The following is a 25,394-nucleotide window of genomic DNA, read 5'->3' as shown; positions in this document are numbered from 1 at the left end:
CCCCGCGTCCGGCCCTTGAGCCACTGGCCTCCTCGAGCGCGGATGGCCTGTCTGACGGACAGCTTTCCCCTTCTGCGCAGCTGGACACCCTTCAAGCGTCCTACGAAGAGCTGAAGGTGCAGTCTCACCGAGAGATCCAGCAGCTGTGGGCCCAGCTGGATTCCACGCGGGCCAGTCGCCACGAGCTGAACGGTACGGGTCAACGTCAGGGGGTCCGCTCAGCCCCCTGCGTGCCCTGGACGTTTGCCTTGGGGCGGGGCGGGGGCGAGGCTGCACCCAGGCTTCCCTCGCTCCGGCTGTCGATGCCGGCTCAGAGCGTCGAGGGAGTACGTGACTTGGCCAGGGTCACTCGCCAGAAGCGTCCCAAGTGGGCCTGGCCCCCCACTCTCCGCCGGCTGCCCTGCCTGCTCTTTCCTGGCACGTGGTGGCAGAACAAGCAGAGGGCACTTTGGGAGCGAGGGAGGGCCTCGCTGTTGGGCAGCTGGAGGAAGGGTTCCTGCAGGAGGCGGGGACCGGCTGGGCTTTTGTGCCTGGAGGAAACTGGCAGGCTGGCTCCTCGGAGGCGGGCAAGCAGGGCGGCTGGGTGGGCCAGCGCCGGACGGGGGGTTCGGCTCGTGAAGGTCGGTTTTGCCCTGGAGACAAAGAAAGCCTCTGGAGGCGATGGCCAGCTAAGGGCTGTCGTCCCGGGCGGACGAGCAGGAAGGCCAGGCAGGCGGTTTTCTGGTGGACCCCAGAGGCCATTGGCTGCCGCTGGAGCTGACCGAGGAGGGGGAGGTTGTGGCGGAGTGGCCCCGAGCGGGCAGGGCCCGGAGGCCTCCTCTTGCACTGGACAGGTGGGGCCAGGCCCGGGGCAGGGAAGCGCAGCAGGGAGTGGCCGTCCGGTGGACGTGAGGCCGCAGGAGGCCAGGGAAGAAAGGGAGATGCAGGCATCGTCAGCACCCGTTTGCTCAGGCGTTGGGTCGTTCGGACGCTTCATGAGCCTGTCTGGGTTTTCCTTGGCAGAGGTGCTGGAGAGCTCCGCCATTTCCTTCTCTGGCTCATTTGGCCGATGAGGAAGCTGACATAAACAGCGCTAAGTGACGCACCCGAGCAGAGCACATCTGAGGCGGAATTTGAACCCTAGACCTGTGCTCTATGCACGGCTCGTCCAGATACCCCGATGGTCATTCCGGCAGGCCAGGGGAGCTGCTGAGATCACCAGGACGTTGTGCCCAGACAGAAGGGAAGAGGGCCTGGGACATTTTGCAAAGGTGTCTGCTAGAAAGAGACCGAGGGAGGAAAGGCTAGAAAGAAGAGGGTGCCTGGCAGTGCCCGCGGCCAAGGGAGGCCACAGAGGATGAGGCCAGAGTGAAGGCCGCTAGCTGGGCTCCCAAAGAGAGGCAGAGGCGGAGGCCCGGAGCCTCCCCTGAGCAGGGAAGGGCGCGCCCAGACGCTCCAGGCCCCTGGAGGTCCCTCCTCCACGCTGCCCCGTCAGCCCTCCCGGGCCCTGGCGGTGCGGCACCGCCGCCCCGTTGGCGAGGGCCGCCGTCTTGAGCTGGGCTGTCCCTCCGCGTGACCGAGGACCCTCCTGTTCTAGAGCTGAAGGAGCAGCTCGTGGCCCGAACGTCCCACGTGGAGGAGTTGGAGCGGCTGAAGCACGGCTTCGAGCAGCGGCAGCGGCAGTGGCGGAACGAGCATGAGACCGAGCTCGAGCAGCTGCGCGTCTACTTTGAGCAGAAGCTGCGGGATGCCGAGGAGAGCTACCGCGAGGACCTGCACCTGCTCCAGCAGAGGCTGCGGGAGGTCCGCGAGGACTCCTTCCTCGACTCCGAGGATGTCAGGTAGACGGGCCGGGCCTGCCTCCCACTGGCTGACCGCCCAGGGGTCCCTGACGCGCTGCTCGGCGCGCTCGGCCTCCTGAATCCCGTGTTGCTCCGAGCCCCAGAGGGTGCCAGGTCCCCGCAGCTGAGCACCCTCCCAGAAATCAGCACAAGCAGATGGGGACTGGCGGGGGGCCCCCCTTGGGGGGAGGACTCGCTGCGCCATTCTGCTCTCTCTCGTTACAGCCTGTCCGTCGGGTTTGTGGAAGAGGAGGCTGAAATGGAGAGAAAAGCCCACCTGGAGCAGCTAATCCTTCAGCTGGAGCAGCACAAGGTGAGGGGCCTGCGGGGCTGGGACCTGGCCGGCGAGAAGCCGAGGGCTGGGCTCTGGGCCAGGCCCTGGGGGAGGCCGGGGTCTGCCGAAAGCTTTGCAGAGGCCAGTGGAATCCTCGAGAGGCCGTGGGAGCGGGGCGCTTGCTTCTGATTCGCTGGCACGGGTCTCTTCCTGGAGCTGAGATCGGGGAGCTGAGGGGTTTCTCTTGTGGAGGCAGGCCCGGGCCCAGGGCGCTTTACCGCCTGGCTGGACGTCTGAGTCGCCAGTCCTTCTGGTGGGGCAGTGCCGGCGTCTCTTGGCTCCAGCAGGGCCTTGTGAGGGACAGCCTGGGCCAAGCCCTCCCCGCCCTTCTAGCACGGATGGAGGCGGGATGCCACTGTCACCACCCGAGGGAAGGGAGTGCCTCTGGGCTGGGGCTGGGGTGGCCGGAGGCTGGGCGGCTCCAGGCCAACGCCGGATGTTTGTTGGCCGCGTGGCCCCTCCTGCCCTCATTTCCCCATCTGAATGAAGGCCAGAGTCATGGGGGGAAAACAAGGTCCTGTCTGTACGATGCTCGGCCAACCTCGAGGCGCCCTACGAAGGCTCCCTCGTTACTGTTACTGATGGCTGGGAGCGTTGGCCGACCTTGTCCGCGGGCCCCGAGGTGCTTTGGGCAGGAGGAAATGCCAGAGAGAAGATGCTCCCTGCCCTCGGGCCTTGTCAACAGAGCCGGTGACCCTGGCCGCCGTGGCCGTGCCTCTCGCGGGCCGCAGGCTGGAAGGCACCCCGGGGACCTTTGAGGCTCCCACAGGGCTGCTTGTCTTCTTCGGCCTCGGGTCCCCAGGACGAGGAGCTTCTCAGAGCCAGGCCGAGACAGCCAGGCTTTGGTAGCTTTGGAGGCAAGGAGGGTGCCGTGGGGTAGGGGTCGAGGTGCTCCCTGCTAGGGATAGGGAAGACCGGGCTTATGAGAGGCATCATGGCTGCCTTCCAGGTAACCCTTTCAGAGGCTCGAGCCTGGCCTCTGGCCTCCACTCAGACAGGGTAGGCTCTTGGTGGGGCAGAGTTGTGATGAGGGCGAGATAAAAGACAGCTGGCCCCCAGGCCCAGGGATGGCCTCTGTGTGTGCCCGCGATCCCAGATGGGTCCTTGTACCCTCAGCGCTCCCTGGGCACCCCTTTGCCCTTCCATGGCCCTCAGGGTTGGCAGTCTAAACCCTGGAGCGGAGCCCTGGGCACCCCTTTGCCCTTCCATGGCCCTCAGGGTTGGCAGTCTAAACCCTGGAGCGGAGCCCTGGGCACCCCTTTGCCCTTCCATGGCCCTCAGGGTTGGCAGTCTAGGCGTAGCAGCAGAACCTTGGACATCCCCCTGCCCTTCTAGTGCCCCCAGCATTGGCAGTCCAGGCGGAGGAGCCGAGTTGAGCACTTTCTCTGTTTGGTGTGGGGCAGAGCCGTGGGTGGCAGGGGGTGCCCAGCGGGCAGGCTCTCGCTCAAGGGCCCTTGTCGTGTCTCTTCCAGGACGGGATCGCCCACTTGAGACTACAGCTTGAAGGGAAGCACAGGGAGGAATCGGCCACATTAGAGGCCTCTCTGCGGGCTCGTCACGAGGAGGAGGTCCGGAAGGTGAAGGCAGACCTGTCTGAGAAGCACGCTGCCCACGTGGAGGACTTGAAGCAGCAGCACCGCCTGCAACTGGACCAGCTGCGCGGTGGACTCTCCGAGGAACACAGGAAAGGTGCCGGCCCTTCGCTGTGTGGCTGGGCTGCCCCAGGCATCTGCTTTGTCAGCCCGTGGGCAAAGAAGGCAGGAAGGATTGTAATGGGCAGGGAACGGCGCTGCCGTCGCCCAGCGTCTGGCAGCCTTCTTCAAGGTCCAGACGGGGAGTGAGATCGAGGCATAGGCGAGGTCCCTGCCCGAGACACAAGGCTGGCATCGCCCCCGTCCCTGCTCTGAGAGGGCTCACACCCTCTCCTTCACTGGCCCTGCTCTTTGGGATCCCGGAGAGGAACTCCTCCCTGGAAGGCCTGGCCCACTCGGGCCCAGCGTCCATCTGGTTCCCTCCAAGCCAGTCTAGTCCAGGCTGATCCGGTTCAGGCCGTTCCAACGAATGGGCACGGCCCTACTACCCGCAGCTCCCCATGGGGGTGACGCGTATCATTCGGGGTGGGTTCGGCTTGTTGGGAAGTCTAAGGCACAGATAGGGGTGTAGCTGAGGCCCAAGGGAGAGAAGAGCAGCACTCCAGAAGGGATTGGATGGGAGTAAAGGCTGGATGTCTGGGCTTGGGCATTCTAAGCCAACAAAACCACACTCCTGACCCTGTCTGGGTCCCTCTCCTGGGCCGGGGTCATGCTGGGGGGTGGCAGGGGCTGCTCCACCACAACCTGTCTGCCTTGGCTTCCCGCAGACATCACCAAGCTGCACTTACAGTGTGCTCAGCTTGCTGCCCGCCAGGTGGAGGCAGAGGTAGCAGAGAGGGTCTCGGTCCTAGAAGACGATCACCTGGCCAGAGTGGCCCAGCTTCAGTCCGAGGAGCAGCTGATCTCACAACTTCGGGAACAAGTGGACCTTGCGAGGAGGGAAAATATGGAACTGCAGGAGAAGGTGCAGCAGGAGGTCCGCCTAAGGGAGGAAGCTGAGAAAGTGAGTGTCCGTGGCAGGCCTGGGGGCCCCTGGAGCTCTCTCTCTGGGGACGATGGTCCTGAGTGGCCTGCTCTTCCCAGAGCTGCAGGGCCCTGGCCAGAGCGGGCGTCCTTCCCCAACAGGCTTGATTCCTCTTTTGGCAGATGAGATGCAGGCTTGTCAAGGACCACCAGACAGAGATTGAGAGGATGAAGGAAGAGATTCGACAAATGATCCAGAAGGACCAGGGCAGAGAGGACGCGTGGCGGGCCCAAAGCGAGGAGAGCTTGGCCGCGCTGGCCCTTGAGCTAAATGGCAAGGCTGAGCAGGAGCGGCAGGCCCTGCGACAGGCCCTGGAGGCCCATGTGACGGAGCTGGAGCAGCTGCGCGATCGACAGGCAGCGGACATTGCGAGGCTAGAGACGTCTCTGGGGGAGGCTCGGGCCCAGGAGGAGGCCACCGGCCGGCTTCGGGAGGAATGTGCCTTGGAGCTTCAGGCAAACCGGGCCAGGTGGGTGACTCTGAGGCCGTGTGTGTGTGTGTGTGTGTGTCTGTCTGTCTGTCTGTGTCTGTGTGTGTGTCTGTCTGTGTCTGTGTGTGTGTCTGTGTCTGTGTGTGTGTCTGTGTCTGTGTGCGTGTGTCTGTGTGTGTGTGTCTGTGTCTGTGTGTGTGTCTGTGTGTGTGTGTGTCTGTCTGTCTGTGTGTGTGTCTGTCTGTGTGTGTGTCTGTGTGTGTGTCTGTGTCTGTGTGTGTGTCTGTGTGTGTCTGTGTGCGTGTGTCTGTGTGTCTGTCTGTGTGTGTCTGTGTGTGTCTGTGTGTGTGTCTGTGTGTGTCTGTGTGTGTGTCTGTGTGTGTGTCTGTGTGTGTGTGTATATCTGTGTCTATGTCTGTGTGTGTCTGTGTCTATATCTGTGTCTGTCTGTGTCTGTGTGTGTCTGTGTGTGTCTGTGTCTGTGTGTGTCTGTGTCTGTGTGTGTCTGTGTGTCTGTGTGTGTATCTGTCTGTGTCTGTGTCTGTGTGTGTCTGTGTGTGTGTCTGTGTGCGTGTGTCTGTGTGTGTGTCTGTGTGTGTGTCTGTCTGTGTGTGTCTGTGTGTGTGTCTGTGTGTGTGTTTCTGTGTGTGTCTGTGTGTGTCTGTGCGTGTGTCTGTGTGTGTGTCTGTGTGCGTGTGTATCTGTGTGTGTGTCTGTCTGTGTCTGTGTGTCTGTCTGTGTCTGTGTCTGTGTGTGTCTGTGTGTGTGTCTGTGTGTGTGTATCTGTGTGTGTGTCTGTCTGTGTCTGTGTGTCTGTCTGTGTCTGTGTGTGTCTGTGTGTGTGTGTCTGTGTGTGTGTCTGTGTGCGTGTGTCTGTGTGTGTGTCTGTGTGTGTGTCTGTGTCTGTGTGTGTGTGTCTGTGTGTGTCTGTGCGTGTCTGTGCGCGTGTCTGCGTGTGTGTAGAGGGGAGTGGTCCTCGGGTACAAGCTGTCCCTGAAGAGGTAGACAGACCCTTGTTTCCACAGATCTCCTTAGCCAGCCTTTCCGCCGATGGTCTGACGGTCCTGTTGTTCCAAAGCCCTGAGAATCAGTTTGCAGTGGCTGCTCCTGGGCCTGGCATCCTCGGACTGAGCTGGGCTCTGGAGCTGCCCTTTAAATGCCTAAATGACTTTTCTTCTAACTCTGAGTTGGAAAAATAGAAACCATCAGAGGTTTCTAACACCAGTGCTTTGGGCATCGGGGGATTTGTCAGTGTGGGTCAGTGAGAAGGCAGGTGCCCTCCCTTCCCCGAGGGCCTAGGAGGCTTGCTGTGGCCCCTCTGGGGATGGACCTGCATGGGTGTGTGTGTGACCAGGACTGGGGCTTGGCAAGATCCATTTTGGCATTTATCACCAATGGAGGTTCTGTCCCATTTCTGGGTGTCTTCCCAACCAGCCCCAATGTGCCTGTCCCTATCCTGGGTTCGGTAGTCCCACTCCCACTAATTCTGGCTAGGGAGCACTGGGCCTGGAATCAAGAAGACTCGGGCTCGAGTCTGGCCTCCTACACCTACCAGCTGGGGGACGGCCTATATTTCCTCATGTATAATGTTCTTAGTTGTCCAAGAGCATGTATGCGCTGGGTTGTTGGGAGAGTCAAATGAAAGAGCATTTGTAAAGTGCTGGTCAGTGCCCAGTGCGTAATAGGCTTCCTCCCCCAATAGCAGAGCTGGGCAGGGTTGTTTGGAAACTTGGGGTGGCTACTCTTGGCTCCTCAGAAACCTGTTCCAAATCCCAGCTTTGGAGCTGTTTTCTCTGTGATGCCAGTTTGAGATTTATGGCCTAAATCCTATTCCAATAACATCTTTGTTTTATTGATTTGTTTCTCTTTTAAACCCATGTTTCCTCTGACTTTGAACCAGTGCTGCATGTTGGCTCCAAGGCAAAAGGGTGCTAAGGGCTAGGCAGTGGGGGGCAAGTGACTTGCCTAGGGTCACACAGCTAGGAAGTGTCTGAGATCACCTAGTAGTCTTTATTTCATTTAATTTTTTTGAAAATTTTATTTTACTAGTCAATTTAGAATATTTTCCCCTGGCGAAATGATTCATATACTTTCCCTCCCCTTCCCCCACCCCCTCCTGTAGCTGGTGCCCAAGTCTACTGGGTTTTACATGTGTCCTTGTTCAAAACCTATTTCCATGTTATTGATGTTTGCACTGGGGTGATTGCTTAGAGTCTATATCCCCAACCATATCCCCATTGACCATGTGATCAAGCAGTTGTTTTTCTTCTGTGTTTCTACTCGCACAGTTTTTCCTCTGAATGTGAATAGCATCCTTTCTCATATGTCTCTCTGAATAGTTCTGGATCACTGCATTGCTACTAATAGAGAAGTCAGTTACATTCGATTGTGCTACAATGTATCTGTCTCTGTGTACAATGTTCTCCTGGTTCTGCTGCTCTCACTCTGCATCAGTTCCTGGAGGTTGTCCCAGTTCACGTGGAATCCCTCCAGTTCATCATTCCTTTGAGCACAATAGTATTCCATCACCAATAGATACCACAATGTGTTCAGCCATTCCCCAATCGAAGGGCATCCCCTCATTTTCCAATTTTTTGCCACGACAAAGAATGCAGCTATGAATATTCTTGTACAAGTCTTTTTCCTTGTTATTATTTTTTAAACCCTTACCTTCCATCTTGGATTCAATACTGTGTATTGGCTCCAAGGCAGAAGAGTGGTAAGGGCTAGGCAATGGGGGTCAAGTGACTTGCCCAGGGTCACACAGCTAGGAAGTGGCTGAGGCCAGATTTGAACCTACGACCTCCCATCTCTAGGCCTGGCTCTCAATCCACTGAGCTACCCAGTTGCCCCCCAAGTCTTTTTCCTTATTATCTCTTTGGGGTACAAGCCCAGCAGTGCTATGGCTGGATCAAAGGGCAGACAGTCTTTTAGTGCCCTTTGGGCATAGTTCCAAATTGCCCTCCAGAATGGTTGGATCCATTCACAACTCCACCAGCAATGAATTAGTGTCCCCACTTTGCCACATCCCCTCCAGCATTCTCTGCTTTCCTCTGCTGTCATGTTGGCCAATCTGCTAGGTATGAGGTGGTACCTCAGAGTTGTTTTGATTTGCATTTCTCTGATTATAAGAGATTTAGAACACTTTTTCATGTGCTTATTAGTTTTGATTTCTTCATCTGAAAATTGCCTATTCATGTCCCTTGCCCATTTATCAATTAGGGAATGGCTTGATTTTTTATACAGTTGATTTAGCTCTTTGTAAATTTGAGTAATTAGACCTCTGTCAGAGGTTTTTGTTCTTAAGATTTTTTCCCAATTTGTTGCTTCCCTTCTTATTTTGGTTGCATTGGTTTTGTTTGTACAAAAACTTTGTAATTTAATGTAATCAAAATTATTTATTTTACATTTTGTATTTTTTTCTAACTCTTGCTTGGTCTTAAAATCTTTCCTTTCCCAAAGATCTGACAAGTATACTATTCTGTGTTCACCTAATTTACTTATAGTTTCCTTCTTTATATTCAAGCGATTCACCCATTCTGAGTTTATCTTGGTGTAGGGTGTGAGGTGTTGATCCAGACCTAGTCTCTTCCTCACTATCTTCCAATTTTCCCAGCAGTTTTTATGAAATAGTGGATTTTGGTCCCAAAAGCTGGGTTTTGGGAGCTTATCATAGACTGTCTTGCTGAGGTCACTTACCCCAAGGCTATTCCACTGATCCTCCTTTCTGTCTCTTAGCCAGTACCAAATTGTTTTGATGAGGACTGCTTTATAGCATAGTTTGAGATCTGGGACTGCAAGGCCACCTTCCCTCACATTTTTTTTTCATTATTTCCCTGGATATTCTTAATCTTTTGTTCTTACAAATGAACTTTGTTATGGTTTTTTCTAATTCAGTAAAAAAGTTTTTTTGGTAGTTTGATGGGCACGGCACTAAATAATTAAATTAATTTGGGTAGGATTGTCATTTTTATTATGTTAGCTTGTCCTACCCATGAGCAGTTAATGTTTTTCCAATCATTTAGATCTAGTTTTAATCGTGTGGAGAGTGTTTTGTAGTTTTATTCATATAGTTCCTGTGTTTGTCTTGGCAGATAGATTCCTAAGTATTTTATATTATCTAGGGTGGTTTTTAAATGGGATTTCTCTTTCTAATTCTTGCTGCTGAAATGTGTTGGAGATATATAGAAATGCTGATGACTTATGTGGGTTTATTTTGTATCCTACAACTTTGCTAAAATTGCTGATTGTTTCTTTTTGGTTGATTCTCTAGGATTCTTTAGGTAGATCATCATATCATCTGCAAAGAGTGATAGCTTGGTCTCCTCATTGTCTATTTTAATCCCTTCAATTTCTTTTTCTTCTCTGATTGCTACTGCTAGTGTTTCTAGTACAATGTTAAATAATAGAGGTGATAATGGGCATCCTTGTTTCACTCCTGATATTATTGGAAAGGCTTATAATTTATCCCCATTGCAGATGATGTTGGCTGAAGGCTTTGGATATATACTGTTTATTATTTTTAGGAAAGGCCCTTCTATTCCTATACTTTCTAGTGTTTTCAGTAGGAATGAGTGTTGTATTTTGTCAAAGGCTTTTTCTGCATCTATTGAGATAATTGTGATTTTTGTTGGTTTGCTTGTTAATATGGTCAATTATGTGGATGGTTTTCCTAATATTGAGAGTTAAAAATAATGTTTTTCCCATATATTTATATAAACAATTTGATCTTATTGAAGCCCTTAAAGAAGAAAGTTTAAATAAAAAAAAACAACAACATTTTTTCCCTTTCCCCTCTTTTATTTACCTTTTCATGTTCTTCTCTCGATTTTTGTGTTTGGATATCAAACTTTCCACTTAGTTCTGGTCTTTTCTTTACAAATACTTGGAAATCTTCTATTTTGTCAAATGCCCACACTTTCTCTGGAAATATATAGGCAGTTTTGATGGGTAGGTGATCCTTGGTTGAAGACCCAATTCTCTTGCCTTTCTGAATATCTTATTCCAAGCATTGTAGTCCTTTAGTGTGGAAGCTGCCAGATCTTGTATAATCCTTATTGGTGTTCCTTGATATCTGAATTGTCTCTTTTTGGCTTCTTGTAAAATTTTCTCCTTAGCTTGGAAGCTCTTGAACTTGGCAATTACATTCCTGGGAGTTGTCTTTTGAGGATTTAGTGTAGAGTGTGTTCTATGAACTCTTTCAATGTCTATTTTGCCACCTAGTTCAAGAACATCAGGGCTATTTTCTTGGATAATTTCTTGTAGAATGATGTCAAGATTTCTGTTTATTTCTGGCTTTTCAGTTAGACTAATGATTCTCAAATTGTCTCTTTGTGATCTGTTTTCCTGATCTTTCATCTTTTCAGTGAGATATTTTATGTTTTCTTCTATTTTTGTCAGTTTTTTGACTTTGCTTTGTTAATTCTTCATGTTTTGCAAGATCATTGGCTTCCAATTGCCTAATTCTGGTCTTTAAGGACTGCTTTTCCTTTTTGGTTTGGTCTATCCTGCTTTTCATGGCTTCCAGCTGTTTCTCCAGTTGGGAGTACTTGTCCTTTAAACTGTCATTTTATTTTTGAACTATTTCCTGCTTTTCTTGCCAGAAGGTTTCCATCTTTTTGATAAGCTCCAATTTAAATTCTTCAAAGAGCTTGTGGATAATTTCCATTTTTTGGGAAGGTTTTGATGCATTTAATTGTATTTCCTCTTCTGCAACATTCTCTGTAGCCTGGATTTTTCCTGCGTAAAAATTATCCAGGGTCAATCCCTTCTTCTTGTTTTTCTTGGTGTTGGGAAGTTGTTCTTGGGCACTGTTTGCCATCACTATGGTGGTTTTCCTTCCCTTTCCAGTCAGAAATCTGAGTGAGGAGGACAGGCTTTCTATGTATGGAGCTAAGGAGCTAGGTTTTTGCCTGAGGCTATTTCTTGAGTCTCTGCAGCTTCTACTGTTTGCTGCCCTTCTCTGTGCTATCTCTCCACAGGTGCCCATGGTCTGCACTCTTCAGTCTGCTGGGGTTTCAGGTCTAGCTGCTCTCAGGGGTAGGTCTTTGGTGGTCTTAGTTAGCTTCCAAGGACCTAGAGGTGCCCCTTACTCACTCACTGATTCTAGCGTGCACTGACTCTGACTCTGGCTCCATAGGTGGGCCGGGGGAGGGTAGATCAGCTCATGTTTTGGTGGAAGCTTTTTCACCCCCTTATAGTGTGGAGATGCCCAAATCCCAGGTACCTTCAATGATGCACCGCCCTACTGTAGAGTCCCTTCATTCATATGAATTTGTTTTTTTTTGTCTTTTGAGGTCGTCTTTATCGGGAGGTGGTGAGAAGAATCCTGGGTCTACTATACTGCCTCCATATTTACCCGGAAGTCCCCTAATATTGAATCATCCTTGCATTCCTGGTATAAATCCCACCTGATCATAATGAATAACCCTCATGATCACTTGCTGGAGTCTAAGATTTTTGCATCTATGTTCATTAAGGAAATTGGTCTACAGTTTTCTTTCTCTGTTTTTGATCTGTCTGGCTTTGGAATCAGTACCATGTTTGTGTCATAAAATGAATTTGGTAGCACTCCTTCTTTGCTTATTATGTCAGATAGTTTGTATAATATTGTGATTAGTTGTTCTTTGAATGTTTGATAGAATTCATTTGTGAATCCATCTGGACCTGGGGATTTTTTCTTAGGGAGTTCTTTGATGGCTTGTTCAATTGCTTTTTCTGAAATGGGGTTGTTTAGGTAGTCTATTTCTTCCTCTGTTAGTCTAGGCAATTTATATTTTCGTAAATATTTATCCATATCACTTAGATTGCCATATAATTGGGCATAATAATTTTTAATGATTGCCTTAATTTCTTCTTTATTAGAGGTGAGGTCTCCCTTTTCATCTATGATACTGTCAATTTGGTTTTCTTCTTTCCTTTATTTTATTAGATTGACCAGTACTTTGTCTATTTTATTTGTTTTTTCAAAGTACCAGCTTCTAGTCTTATTTATTAATTCAATGGTTCTTTCACTTTTGATTTTATTAATTTTTCCTTTAATTTTTAGGATCTCCAATTTAGTTTTCATCTGTAGATTTTTAATTTGTTCACTTTCAAATTTTTTGATTTGCATGTCCAATTCATTGACCTCTGTCCTCCCTAATTTATTAATATACAGCAAGTAGTCTTTAAAAGTGTCATAAAACACACTTAATATGGAGAAGGAACTCTGGAGCTTGGAGACTGGAGAGCTCTTGGGTGAAAGGAAAATATGGGTCCAGTAAAGTCAGGTTTGGAGTCCAGAAGCCCTCCCTCCAGTCAAGGCCTAGTGCCCTGGGTGCAAATTGGAGCACAGGACGGATACAGGTCCCCCGCATGGTCTTGTATATAAGCTGGTCAATCCTCTGACAAGGAGGAGGCAGCTATTTTGCACCAGATAATATGTCTTTTTTAACTTGATTTAGATTCTTAGAAGAACAGAGAGAGATGATGCAGAAAGCCACCGAAAAACAAGATGTTCTCCTCCGGGAGCTTCAGGATAAACATGCCAGTGAACTCCAGATACAGAGTCAGCAGCTTGAGAAGAGGCACGGGCAGCAGACCGAGGCCTTGACCGCTGAGCTGCAGAGCCAGCATCTTGAGGAGATGGATGCCCTTCGAACTTCCTTACAGGCCCAGCACCAGGCCCAGCTAGAAGCCCGAGAGACTGAGCTGCAGGCCCAGCACCAGGCCCAGCTAGAAGCCCGAGAGACTGAGCTGCAGGCCCAGCACCAGGCCCAGCTAGAAGCCCGAGAGACTGAGCTGCAGGCCCAGCACCAGGCCCAGCTAGAAGCCCGAGAGACTGAGCTGCAGGTCCAGCACCAGGCCCAGCTAGAAGCCCGAGAGACTGAGCTGCAGGCCCAGCACCAGGCCCAGCTAGAAGCCTGGGAAGCTGAACTGCAGGCCCAGCACCAGGCTGAGCTGGAAACCCATGTGGCTGAGCTACAAGCCCGACACCTAGGCCAGCTAGAAGCCCGTGCAGCTGAGATGCAGGCTCAGCACCGAGCCCAAGTGGAAGCCCAGGAGGCCGAGCTACAGGACCGGCACCGGGCCCAGGTGGCTGTGCTGCAGGCCCAGCATGCTTCAGAAACAAGTGGCCTGGAGGCCAAGCACTTGTCAAATCTGGATTCTCTGGAGTCCTGTTACCTGTCTGAGATTCAGACCATCCAGGAAGAACACAATCGTGAGTTGGAACAGCTGCAGGCGAGGCTTGAGGAGCAGCTGAGGGAGAAGGACACCCAGTACGAGGAGCTGTTGGCTCAGGAGAAAGAGAAACACCAGCAGGAGCTGCAGCAGGCCCAAGAGAGCCTCAAGATTGAAATGACCACTAAACACATTGAGAAACTGAAAGCTCTGACTGCCCAGCTGCAAGATGCCCATCAGGTGAGGGCTTGCTAGGAGGGCGCCTGCCCTATGGGCGCCGCCAGCTCCATCTCGGCCCGCCTGGGTGGCTCGGACCAGCCTGCACATTGAGCTTGTTGTCAGCAGGATGGGCCAGGCCAGCCTAGGCAGAGCTCAGGCTGCCCTTTTATCATGGGAATCTGGCCTGGCTTGTTCTAAGCTGCTTTTTATAAGGGAGGGCCACTGAGAAAACAAGGACCCTGCGTGGGCTCGAGTTTTCTAAGCAGCTTGTCCTTTGGAGAGAGGTTGGAGCCCAGACTGCCCTGCTTTGTAGCGCTCATCCCTGAGTCCACCCAAGGGGGCTTGTCTGCCACATGGAAAATGGTGCTTCTGGGGTGATCCAGGCATTATGCTGGTGGGAGGAGGGAAAAAATTATCTCCCCCTTTTCCTTTTTCACTTCTGAAACTTGGAATGACACCATGCTTTGTTCCCCATTTTGAAAAAGACTAGTTGGGACAGCTGGGTGACTCACTCAGTAGAGAGCCACGCCTAGAGATGGAGGTTTGGGGTTCAAATGTGGCCTCTGATACCTCCTAGCTATGTGACCCTGGGTAAGTCCCTTAACTCCCATTGCCCAGCCCTGACTGCTCTTTGGCCTTGGAACCCATATTTAGTATCAACTCTAAGATGGAAGGTGAGTATTTAAGACAGACAAACCCAAAGGAGGAGACTTCATTGTCTCCTTCCTAATTCTGTGTCTCCTACTCTGGTTCAGTTGATGATTCCACATAGAAGAGAACCTTTTGAAAAGGACGTGGCTGCTTTTAGATAGAGTGGCCGAAGCAGTATTCGGCAGTATTTGGGAATCGGGGGTGGTTTTATCTTCAGTTTAAGGGAGAGGTTATTGATAAGGAAGCTTGGCTTCCGATTGAATTGGCCAACCCCCAGGGCTGGCTACTAGCTTGTTGCTAGGATGAATTCCTCCACAGATGTTTTTGATGTTTTCCTCTCCTTGACTACGGACTCTGGGGAGATGCTCTGACTGCCTCCTTTTTCCTGTCAGGGCTTATAAGAGCACCTGACTCCCCAGACACCCCAGCTTCTTCATGAAGTGAGTTCATTTTGTGGGGTTGCTGAGCGATGTCACGCTGCTGAGGGAAGTGAAGCAGTCACCCCTCTGCTGCTCTTACTTAGTCAGGTTCCAATGAAATCGGCCTCCACTTTGAAGGAAGGCCTTATTTGGGGTGGAAGGAGAGGCCACGTGAGGGATGGAATGAGCTCAAAAAGCTCGATGGGTTTCCACCTGAAAAGAGCCGTTTTTCTTTTTAAGAACATTAGATCCCAGAGTGTGAGCACTTTCTTCCTTTCTTCTCGTAGGGCCAGCTTTGGTTCTATCTTTCAGGCTTTTTTTTCAATGGTTCCTCTTCTAGGAGGACTTGCAGGCAGCCCTTCACAGGCAGAGGGCTTTGCTGGAGGAAGACCACCACAAGGCTTTGGACATACTGAGGGAAGAAGTGGTCAGGATGGAGGAGCAGCACCGCAGCGCCCTGGGCGAACTCAAGGACATCCACACAGCAGAACTGGGGAAGCTCCAGGAAGAGCTGGGCAGCCTGAGAGCCCAGCACAAGCGGGATCGGGAGGTGAGCCTTCGGGATGGACTAAGAAAGCAAGCCCTTGGTTCTTTCTTTAAACTTTGAAGTTTAAAGTGTGAGTGATCTTGTTCATCTGGATAGCTTATGGGCTGCAAAATCTAATAAACCTTGCCCAGAATCACACAGAGGAACTCTGGGGATGAAGGCAGGGAAACCCAAGGCCAGCCATGGTCATCGTGGTCATGGGCAAGCATTAGAGGCAGAATGTGGGGGTCAAGGATGCCCAAGCCATGTGACCTTTGGAGGCCTTATCATAACGGCCCTCTTTTCCCTGATCTCTCAAATGTTTCTGAAAGTCCTCTCCTCTCCATAGTCTTGTTGGGCCAATGATTTCCCTCATTGAGTCGATGAGGACAACTTGAACTGTGGTCCCTGTCATCTGCCTTTTTGGCTCTACTCTCTTCATAGCCACCTCACTGCTTCTGTGTAAAAGTGAGGAAATTGGCTGCTGGGTCTTTTGAGGGTCTTTTCAGCTTCAGGATTTTGTAAGCTGTGGTGTCTTCACCCATTGGATCTTGGCTGTTCCATTTCGATCTTTTATTTCTTGAGCATCTAGTGCCCACCTTTGTGGAGGGTGCAGGCCCAGATATGTTTTAGGTTCCTTGGTGGCCCAGCTGGGCCAGCCATTTTTCTTTCCCAGCAGTGCCTTTCTTTTATATTTTATGATTTTGCCTTTTTCAAACACTGACTTACACTCCTGCTCTAATTCTGAATTTTCAAGTCTCCCATTGATCAATCTTTCATTTTTTAGGATATCTAGGACCAGATCATTTTGGTTCATTTCTTTTTTTTTAAATTCATTCATTCAATTATTTATTTATTTTAATATTTTTATTTATTTTTATTTGGTCAATTTCAAACTTTATTCCTTGGTTACAAGAATCATATTCTATCCCTCCCCCCACCCCCACAGCCAGCGTGCAATTCCACAGGGTATCACATGTGTCCTTGATCAGAACCCATTTCCATGTTGTTGGTGATTGCACTAGGATGTTCATTCAGAGTCTCCATCCCCAGCCATCTCCCCTCAGTCCCTGTAGTCAAGCAGTTGCCTTTCCTTGGGGTTTTTGTTCCCACCATTTGTCCTTTGCTTGTGGATAGTGGTTTTTCTCGTAGATTCCTCCTAGTTGTTCAGGATCACTGCATTGTCACTAATGGAGAAGTCCATTACATTTGATTGTACCACAGTGTATTAGTCTCTGTGTATAATGTTCTCCTGGTTCTGCTCCTCTCACTCTGTATCAGTTCCTGGAGGTCATTCCAGTTCACATGGAATCCCTCCAGTTCATTATTCCTTTGAGCACAATAGTATTCCATCACCAACATGTACCACAATGTTTTCAGCCATTCCTATTGGCCACCACAAAGAGCGCAGCTATGAATATTCTTGTACAAGTCTTTTTCCTTATTATCTCTTTGGGGTACAAACCTAGCAGGGCTCTGGCTGGATCAAAGGGCAGACAATCTTTTAGCGCCCTTTGGGCAGAGTTCCATATTGCCCTCCAGAATGGTTGGATCCATTTACAACTCCACCAGCAATGCATTAATATCCCGACTTTGCCACATCCCCTCCAGCATTCATTACTTTCCATTGCTGTCATGTTAGCCAATCTGCTAGGTGTGAGGTGATACCTCAGAGTTGTTTTGATTTGCATTTCTCATGTGCTTATTAATGGTTTTGATTTCTTTATCTGAAAATTGGCAATTCATGTCCCTTGCCCATTTGTCAATTGGAGAATGGCTTGATTTTTTTTTGTACCATTGATTTAGCTCTTAATAAATTTGAGTAATTAGACCTTTGTCAGAGGTTTTTGTTCTGAAGATTGTTTCCCAATTTGTTGCTTCCCTTCTAATTTTGGTTGCATTGATTTTGTTTGTACAAAAACTTTTAAATTTGATGTAGTCAAAATTATTTATTTTATGTTTTGTGATTTTTTTCTAACTCTTGCTTGGTCTTAGGTCTTTCCTTTCCCAAAGATCTGATATGTATATTATTCTGTGTTCACCTAGTTTACTTATATGTTCAAGTCATTCACCCATTCTGAATTTTTCTTGGTGTAGGGTGTGAGATGTTGATCCAAACCTAATCTCTCCCATACTGTCCTCCAATTTTCCCAGCAGTTTTTATCAAATAGTGGATTTTGGGGGCTTATCATAGACTGTCTTGCTGAGGTCACTTACTCCAAGGCTATTCCACTGATCCTCCTTTCTGTCTTAGCCAGTACCAAATTGTTTTGATGAGGACTGCTTTATAGCATAGTTTGAGATCTGGGACTGCAAGGCCACCTTCCCTCACATTTTTTTTTCATTATTTCCCTGGATATTCTTGATCTTTTGTTCTTACAAATGAACTTTGTTATGTTTTTTTTCTAATTCAGTAAAAAAGTTTTTTGGTAGTTCAGTGGATATAGCACTAAATAATTAAATTAATTTGGGTAGGATGGTCATTTTTATTATGTTAGCTCATCCTACCCATGGGCAATCTTCATTGATTTTTGATGATGTCATACTGCAGGGTCATCAGGGATCAGGCTCAGCCATCTCATTCCAGTGTTCTAGAGCAGGGTTCTGAAAAGTGATATCAGGACTTGTGTTCCTACTTTTCTGCTCATCTTCTAATTGCAATATAGGAGCCGGTTCTCCACAGGGCTCTTGTTTGGCTATCAGCCATCACTTTCCTTCTCAGAACAGCTGGATTGCAATTTCAGCCCTGGAGACTGAAATGACCTTCAAGAATGCCAGGGCCCCAGTCCAAGAGGGTACCCCCAGGGGTTCCTGGTCTTCCTTGTGGGTCAGGCTGGGATTCTCCCCTTGCCCAGGTCCCCCCCTCCACACCCCCCATTTCTTTTCTCCTTCGGGGCCTCACAAGCATCTCTCCAGGATAGTGGGGAATCTTGGTGCTGGTTGCTGCTTCTCTAGGCAATGGAAGTGGGTGGGGAGGGGTGTTACAAGCCTTCCCTCTCTCCCATCCCTGTGCTCGTACAGGAAGAGGCCAGAGCAGCAGCTGCACAGAGTGAAGAGGCCAAGCGGCAGCGGGAGCTGCTCTTTCAGCAGGAGATGGAGCTACTCAAAGGGCAGTCGGAAGTAGTCCTGGCCCAGCAGATGGCCCAGCTCAAGGTAGCGCTGGCCTTGCCATGTGCATGCTCAACCTCAGAGAGCACCTTTCCCTCCCCTTGACTCCAAATTGCAAGGGGTGACTTCTTGGGGCTCCTTTCAGCACTGTCTGAGGTGTTATGTGACTTCCCTGCTCCCTGCTCGGGTTCTCTGCTCTCTTCCACGGGTCTCTGGTTTTTGAGGTGCTTCCCTTGGTATTGATTTGTGGTCCAGAAGAAGAAAGCTGAGTTAGTGTTGGGGGTTTGCCCCTGCACACCGCTGGGCTGCCTCTCCTTCCCTGAGCTCTCAGCTCTGCTTTCCCCTTGTGCCTCTCCAAGGAGAGCCTCAGCAAAGGATGGCAGAGGGGCTCATTGCAGCTGAACCCGGGCTCTGGCCTTTGGTGTCCTTTTGTGCAGGAGGATCTGGAGACTGAGAAGCGAGCTGCCTTACGGGAAGCGGAGGAGCTGTTGGCCCTCGAGAGAGAAAAGGCACAGGCCCTTTGCCAGAGGGAGGAAGCGCTGACTTTGCAGCTGCAGGAGCAGAGTGGCCTCATTCTCCAGGTATGCTCATGCCACTGTGCATTGGTTGGATTGGCAAGGTGACCGGTGCCAGAATTCACTCTGTCAGCAATGGCAAGCCTTTAGGTTAAGTGTGGTGGGAAGGTGCCAGCCAGCAGGTGACACTTGGGGAAGGTGTCCTCCCTGCAGAAGTCCTTTAGAACAAGAAGGGAGCAGGAGCCAGAAGAGTTTATCCCTGAAATGAGGGAAACAGGCCGCAGTCACACCCAGGCTTTAGGAAGACCTCTTTGGGAGCAACCTGGAGGGGGAGACACCGACCAGCAGACTGTGGAAATGTTCCAGCTGAGTGGCGATGAAGGATATACCCTAAGAGGGTTAAGGAGATGGGAGTAATGTCTACATTCTACATTCAGGTGATTGGAAAGGTGGCTGGGCTTGGACACAAGAGATCTGCCTGAGAAAGAAACGATAAATATTGGGATTGATAGATTGGCATAGCTTATGACCTCAGTGGCAGTCTTAAGGCCCCTGAACTACTCAGTGTGCCCTTCCAGAGGGACAAAGATCCAGCCCTGCCTGTGCACGGCAGCATGGGAGTTTTGAGTTCACCTGAGCATCTTTTCCTCTTGACAGATCAGCTCCTGAGGAGTCCATCTACAAGAGGTGCCTTCTCTTCCTTTTCTCTCACTCTCCTCTTTTCCTTCTATGTCTGACTTCCAGTCTCAGCATTCCTCCAAAACAACCAGTGGTCTCTTTCATTTCTCAATCCCCTTCCCCGACCTCTCCTTGGTCTTTGTCCCCATTGGTCACTCTCTTCTCCTTGGTATCCTCTTCCCTCTAGATTTTCAGAACACGGCTCTCTCCTGGCTCTCCTCCTCCTTCTCTGACTGTTCCTTTCTCCTTTGCTGAATCCTTCTCCAGTCACACCCTCTAATGGAGGGGCTTCCTTAGGATTCTGGCCTGGGCCCTTTTCTTTGGGATTTTCAGATCTACTTATCAAATCCTAACTTCTCTCCCTACCTGCAGACTCACACCTCCACTTGCTTATTGGACATCTTGAACTGGCTGTCTTGGAGACGTCTATAATTCAGCATCTTTCAAACTAAGCTCATTCACTTCTCCAAATTCCCTCCTTCTGAACTTCTTCCCTCTCACCCAGACTCCCAAACCGGGAGTCCTCCTAGATTCCTCCTTGCCTCACCTCCAGGTCCAAGTGGATTCCAAGGCCTGTCGGTGTCACTTTGGGAGAATCTCTTGTTGGTTTCACCTCTACATCATCAGCATCTCTTGTCGGTGTCACTTCTGTAGCATCTCATCAGTGTCAGCTCTGTAGTGGTCATGATGGTGGTGGTGGTGGTTGGTCGGTGCTAGAGAGCAGCAGAACACTGAACTTGGGAGACCTTTGTTCCCACTTTAGGGCCAGAGGAACGGCCAAAGAGGAAGAGTCCCAGTGGAGGTGGGCATGATTGACAGGGCCCACTGTCATAGGACAGTGCGGCAGAGGACTCAATGAGACCTGGAGGAGGCGCATCTCTTGGGGAGCATGAATTCAGTGGGATGCTGAGAGCAGAGAGCTGAGGCCTGGAAGGATTAGAAGAGAGAGCTGAAGAGTAGTCTGAGAAAGCGGCCCTCATGCTCCTTCCTGCTTGAAGGATTTTGTCCGAGGAGGGAAAAAAAGCACAATTGACAGGAAGAATTGCATAGACTGCAAGACTTTTGGCTAGAAGAGACCAGTTCCTGTGTGAAAGGGTCAGGACTGAAGAGGGGAGCAAAGAGTGAGAGGAGTTGCTAAAAGATCCTCAGACAGTGTGAAACAGCTCAGCTGAATATGCATTTGCTTAGACAGAACCCTGTGGCAGCCCCCCGTAGAGACTTTGGTCCCTGTCTTCAGGGAGCTTAGCTCATCAACTGATCTCATCCTCTGAGCCTAAAGATAGGGCGGATAGGATAGAGACAGAAATAGAGTGCTTGCACATGGGCTAGCCATCTGGTAGAGGCAAGAGAATGCTCTAGGGGCCAGGTTGCATGTGCCTAAGCAATCCGAGTTTTAAGCAGGGTAGGCCCATCTGAGGCATGTCAGGGGTTCCCCTCCACTTATTTATTGTACATCTTGAACTGGATGTCTCAGAGACCCTCTGGTTTAAAGTATACCCTCCATGGAAGTGTCTGCTCTCGAGGCACTGGGAGATAGTTTAAAAAAGCCCTTGGGATTTGAACGTGCATCCCTGGGTTTCACTCACTGTTGTTGTCTTTGGAGAGCTGGGCTGAGGCCCTGGTTTTGGGAACCCCACCAGGTGTGAGAGGGAGATGGGGTTGAAATTGCGAGGATCAAGAGTCACAATGTTATAGCTGGAAGAGACCTTAAGAGAAATTCTAACCCACCCCTTGGCTTTGTGGTCAGGAGTCTGATGTCCACAGAAGTGCCAAAGGGGTTTTGCCCAGGTACCCCTGCTTGTGAATGGCAGAGACTAGGCTGTGCTGGGGAAGCATCTGGGATCTCTGCCATGGCACTCCTTTGTCTCCCAGTGTTGGCTGTGTCCAGTATGTGGATGAACGTTCTTTGCTAACAAGGTCCTGTCCTTTAGCATTCCTTTTTGCAAGCAATATATCTGACCTGCTGTCTGCAGGGAAAACGCCTTTAGGACAAGTGCCAGATATGTTTGAAAACACATTTTTACAGTTCCAAGGTAGAAGAGATTTATTATAAGGGCTAGGCATGGCAATGAGGTGATTTTCACACAACTAGGAAGCATCTGCCTAGTTGTCCCAAACCAAGAAGATCTTTTTGTGCTGTGGTGCTTGGGAGGGCCTCTGGAGTTTTTCTGGGAATGGTGTTTACTTTGAAGTATGGCGTCCGTGTTCACTGGCCAGGTGTAGAGAGATAGCTAGTTGATTTACTAAGAGGAAGAGCATCCTGGTCAGTTGTTGGGAATGTTTCCTCGATTACACTTTTATTCTTTTTTTCTCTGTGTATAAGACAACTTAGGAATGATAGTGACTATGCAGTCAGAAGGCCTGGGTTCAATCTAGGGCTCTGACCACCTTTGGGACCTCCAGAGAGTATTAATTCTTCCTGAGATTAGCATAGGAATGTTCTGGTGTGTGAAAGCAGGGGATGGCCCAGGGAATTTCTGTGATTCCAGACAGCTCAGAGTCCTAGAGTACTAAGAGCTGTTCTCACACCCCCAAAATCATGTCCTCCCTTCCATGTTTGTGAGGAGTATTGAGGGGGGGAGGGGGAAGAGGCCGCCATTTCTTCAGGGCAGTGTTAGCAGAGACATCTTTCCTGAGGGAAACATACAGCAGTACATTTCCATAATGCCTCATTTAATCTCTTCTTTTGGGGTCTCTTTCCCAACAGCTGAAGGAAAAAGTCTTGTCCTTAAATAGTGAAGTATCAGAGAGTCATGAGGAGCTGAAAAAGCTTCAGGAGCGGCGTCACCGAGAACATGAAGAAGGGACAAACCTCCTATCTCTGCTGAGGTCTGACATGGACCATACCCAGAATGAAAGGTGGGTATTTCTGGGGAGTGTAGTGAAAAAGGTCATTGTAGATTTGTTCTAGTTGGTATTTGGGCCATTTACAGTTGGGTTTTGGGGCCCCTTTTCAACTGTTCGGCAGTGTTTGTATGAAAATATTAAAGGGCCCAGGCTCCTGAATGGACGTCATAGCAGCTCTAGGCTTTATATTTTAATTAAGTTATCTTTTATAATTTTATGCATTAAGTATTATATGTAGTAACTAGTTAGAACTTTGTTAACATCTCTATTTAACTTTCTGTGTATTATATTAATAAGAATTATTCTTAAACCCTAAACTTTATATTTACCATATATCTTTGCATACAAACCTCTATTGTAACAAGATTCAAACCTTTTCCATTCATATGCACAGTTGTGTCTTTAGAAATCTGGTCTTCAGTCTTCACTCTTGATTGTAGTGATCCTTGTCCAATGTCCTTGTAATAGTGTCCACAGCAATTCCATTGTCCAATTGTGTTGTTGTTGTTGTGTAGTAGTAGTCTTTATTCCATTGTCATTGTGGTTGTCCTTGTCCATTGGAGTCCTGCCATTGATGTGTTGATCTTCATTTCCTCACTATAAGATTACCATCTTTATCTGAAGCATCTTCCACTGTTGTAATTTTTTTTTACATGAGAAAAATGAATCCAGTTTGACTCTTTATTTTTACAGAAGTTGGTGTGGTTAACAACATTTAATATGGCCCTTCTCAAGCAGGCTGTGTACTTCCTGTTCTTTTGAAGTTTTTGATATAGACTACATCACCAGGGTTTATATTATGCAGTGTGAAGTCGATAGGTCCTGCTTGCAATTGTGGTCCTAATTCTTGTAACTCTCTGATTCTTGTTTGTAACTCTCTTATGTACTCTGCTATTGTGGTCTCATCTGCTAACATGGAATTATACACAGGGCTGAAAGTCTTAGATTGTAATGGAAGGTGACCAAATAGCATTTTATATGGTGAAATGCACAAATCAACTCTGAGTCTGGTTCTTAAGTAAAACAAGGCTAATTGCAAAATCTCTGCCCATTTTAAATGTGTTTCTGTGCATAACTTTCCTATCATGATCTTGATCTCTTTATTCAACCTTTCCACTTGCCCAGAACTCTGTGGGTAATAGGGTACATGAAATTTTGGTGTGATTCCTAAGTTTCCATATATCTGTTATAATATTGAATCAGTGAAGTGTGTCCCCGGCTGGGTCAGAATCGATCCTTGTTGGCAGGCCAAATCTGGGCATAATTTCTTTTAATAACACCTTTGCCACAACATTTATAGTATTATTAGATGGAAAAACTTCTGGCCACCTTGTCAATTGGTCCACTCTAACTAAGTAGTATTTGTAGTTTCTCACTTTTGGCATTGATATGAAGTCTATCTGCAAATGCTAAAAAGCAATGAAAGCTAGTGGTCATCTTCCTCCAAATGCTATTTTTTTTAAACCCTTACCTTCCATCTTGGAATCAATACTCTGTAATGGTTCCAAGGCAGAAGAGTGGTAAGGGCTAGGTAATGGGGGTTAAGTGGCTTACCCAGGGTCCCATAGTTAGGAAATGTCTGAGGCCAGATTTGAACATAGGACTTCCCTTCTCTAGGCCTGGTTCTCAATCCACTGAGCCACCCAGCTGTTCCTCCCTCCAAATGCTTTTTTGCCTGAAAACAGTCTGGTTGTACTGTTGGCATACTTGACAAGATGAACAGGTTTTAGAAGCTGTATTTATAATACCAGGGATATCCATGATTTCTTCACTGAATCACTATGTCTTGTGTGCCAAAATGATCCTTCTTGTGTATAGCTTGACAGATTTGGTTGTCAAAAGCTCTTGGTAATACTGTCTTTCCATAAGATGTAATTCAAACACTGTACTTTTGCTGTGCTTTAAAATTGTCTCCATTTTTTTACTTCTTTTTCATTATAAGCTTTTGCCAAATCTGTTTCATTTGTGATGGAGAGATTTAATATCATTGCCATTTTTGCTGTTACATCTGCTCTATGGTTTCCTCTTGCTCAAAGTCAGCACTCCCAGTATGCACTGGACAGTGAACGACAATAACCTCCTTGGCAATTGCAAAGCAACTAAGAGTTCATTAATGATCTTTACATTGGTTATTGTCTTTCCTGAAAATGTTAAGAACCCACGTTGTAACCAGATTTCCTATGGCTTGGCAAATGCCAAATGCATACTTAGAGTCCATGTAGATTGTAGCATATTTATCCCTTGATATTAAAGAGGTTTGTTTTAGTGCAATCAACTCAGCTGCTTGTGCACTCACATTTGATGGAAGTACTACATATGAAACTGTTTCAAACTCTGTAACCACAGCAGATCCGGTATACTGTATGCCATTCCTCATGAAAGATGAGCCATCAGCGAAAAGTCTGAGATTAGGATTGTCTAAAGGTGTGTCAGATAAATTTTCCTGAGGCCTTTCTGCAATTTGTACCAGTTTTTCACAGTCATGTAGAGGTTCTCCATTAATTGGCAAATCTGGCAATAGAATGGCAGGATTAAGGGTACTATATCTCTTTAATGTGATGTTCTCATTGCCTAGCAGAGTGCTCTCATATCTAGTTAATCGCTGATTTGAGAAAACTTAAGGTTCTATGTCTCAGCAGCAATGCTTCCACTTAATGAGGACACATAATTGTAAGTGGACATCCTAATAACAAGTCTGCAGCTTTGGTGTCTTAACATTGTAGTGGCAGCTACTCCTCTGAGGCATGGGGAAGCTCTGGTTTCAGTAGGATCTAGCTTAGCTGTATAGAAAGCTATTGGCCTTTGCAGTGTAAACAAAGACTGTGTAAGCATACCAGAGGCTCCTTTCATGGACATGCAACACAAAAGGCTTATTGTAATTTGGTATTCCCAATGCAGGTGCTGACAAGATGGCTTGTTTCAATTTTGCTATTGCTGCTAGATGTTCAGCACTTAGTTTCAGTCGCTCTGTTACTGTATCTCTTGTTAGCTCTGTAAGGGATTTAGTAATCTCTCTATAACAAGGTATCCATGGATGCCTACAGAACCCAGTTCAATAAAGCTGTGAA

The 25,394-nt window shown here is 48.6% G+C and overlaps 1 protein-coding gene across 18 annotated transcripts in view; it reads left to right on the top strand.

The window, feature by feature from the left end:
* The window catches only part of PCNT (pericentrin), a 105,997-nt gene that overhangs the window by 31,701 nt on the left and 48,902 nt on the right, over positions 1 to 25,394 (top strand). For all 18 annotated transcript variants that reach the window (XM_056820157.1, XM_056820156.1, XM_056820154.1 and 15 more), the window contains 11 exons: positions 81 to 192; positions 1,577 to 1,820; positions 2,046 to 2,133; positions 3,627 to 3,843; positions 4,514 to 4,749; positions 4,893 to 5,239; positions 12,646 to 13,603; positions 14,993 to 15,202; positions 18,200 to 18,331; positions 18,724 to 18,867; positions 22,187 to 22,338. In XM_056820157.1, coding sequence (XP_056676135.1) covers positions 81 to 192; positions 1,577 to 1,820; positions 2,046 to 2,133; positions 3,627 to 3,843; positions 4,514 to 4,749; positions 4,893 to 5,239; positions 12,646 to 13,603; positions 14,993 to 15,202; positions 18,200 to 18,331; positions 18,724 to 18,867; positions 22,187 to 22,338 — 2,840 coding nt within the window. The remainder of the gene's footprint in view (positions 1 to 80; positions 193 to 1,576; positions 1,821 to 2,045; positions 2,134 to 3,626; positions 3,844 to 4,513; positions 4,750 to 4,892; positions 5,240 to 12,645; positions 13,604 to 14,992; positions 15,203 to 18,199; positions 18,332 to 18,723; positions 18,868 to 22,186; positions 22,339 to 25,394) is intronic.

The sequence above is a fragment of the Monodelphis domestica genome, chromosome 2, assembly GCF_027887165.1.
Source record: "Monodelphis domestica isolate mMonDom1 chromosome 2, mMonDom1.pri, whole genome shotgun sequence".
Lineage (NCBI taxonomy): Eukaryota > Metazoa > Chordata > Mammalia > Didelphimorphia > Didelphidae > Monodelphis > Monodelphis domestica.
Note: the sequence above shows the minus strand (reverse complement) of the source record. Positions and strands in the feature narration are given on the sequence as shown.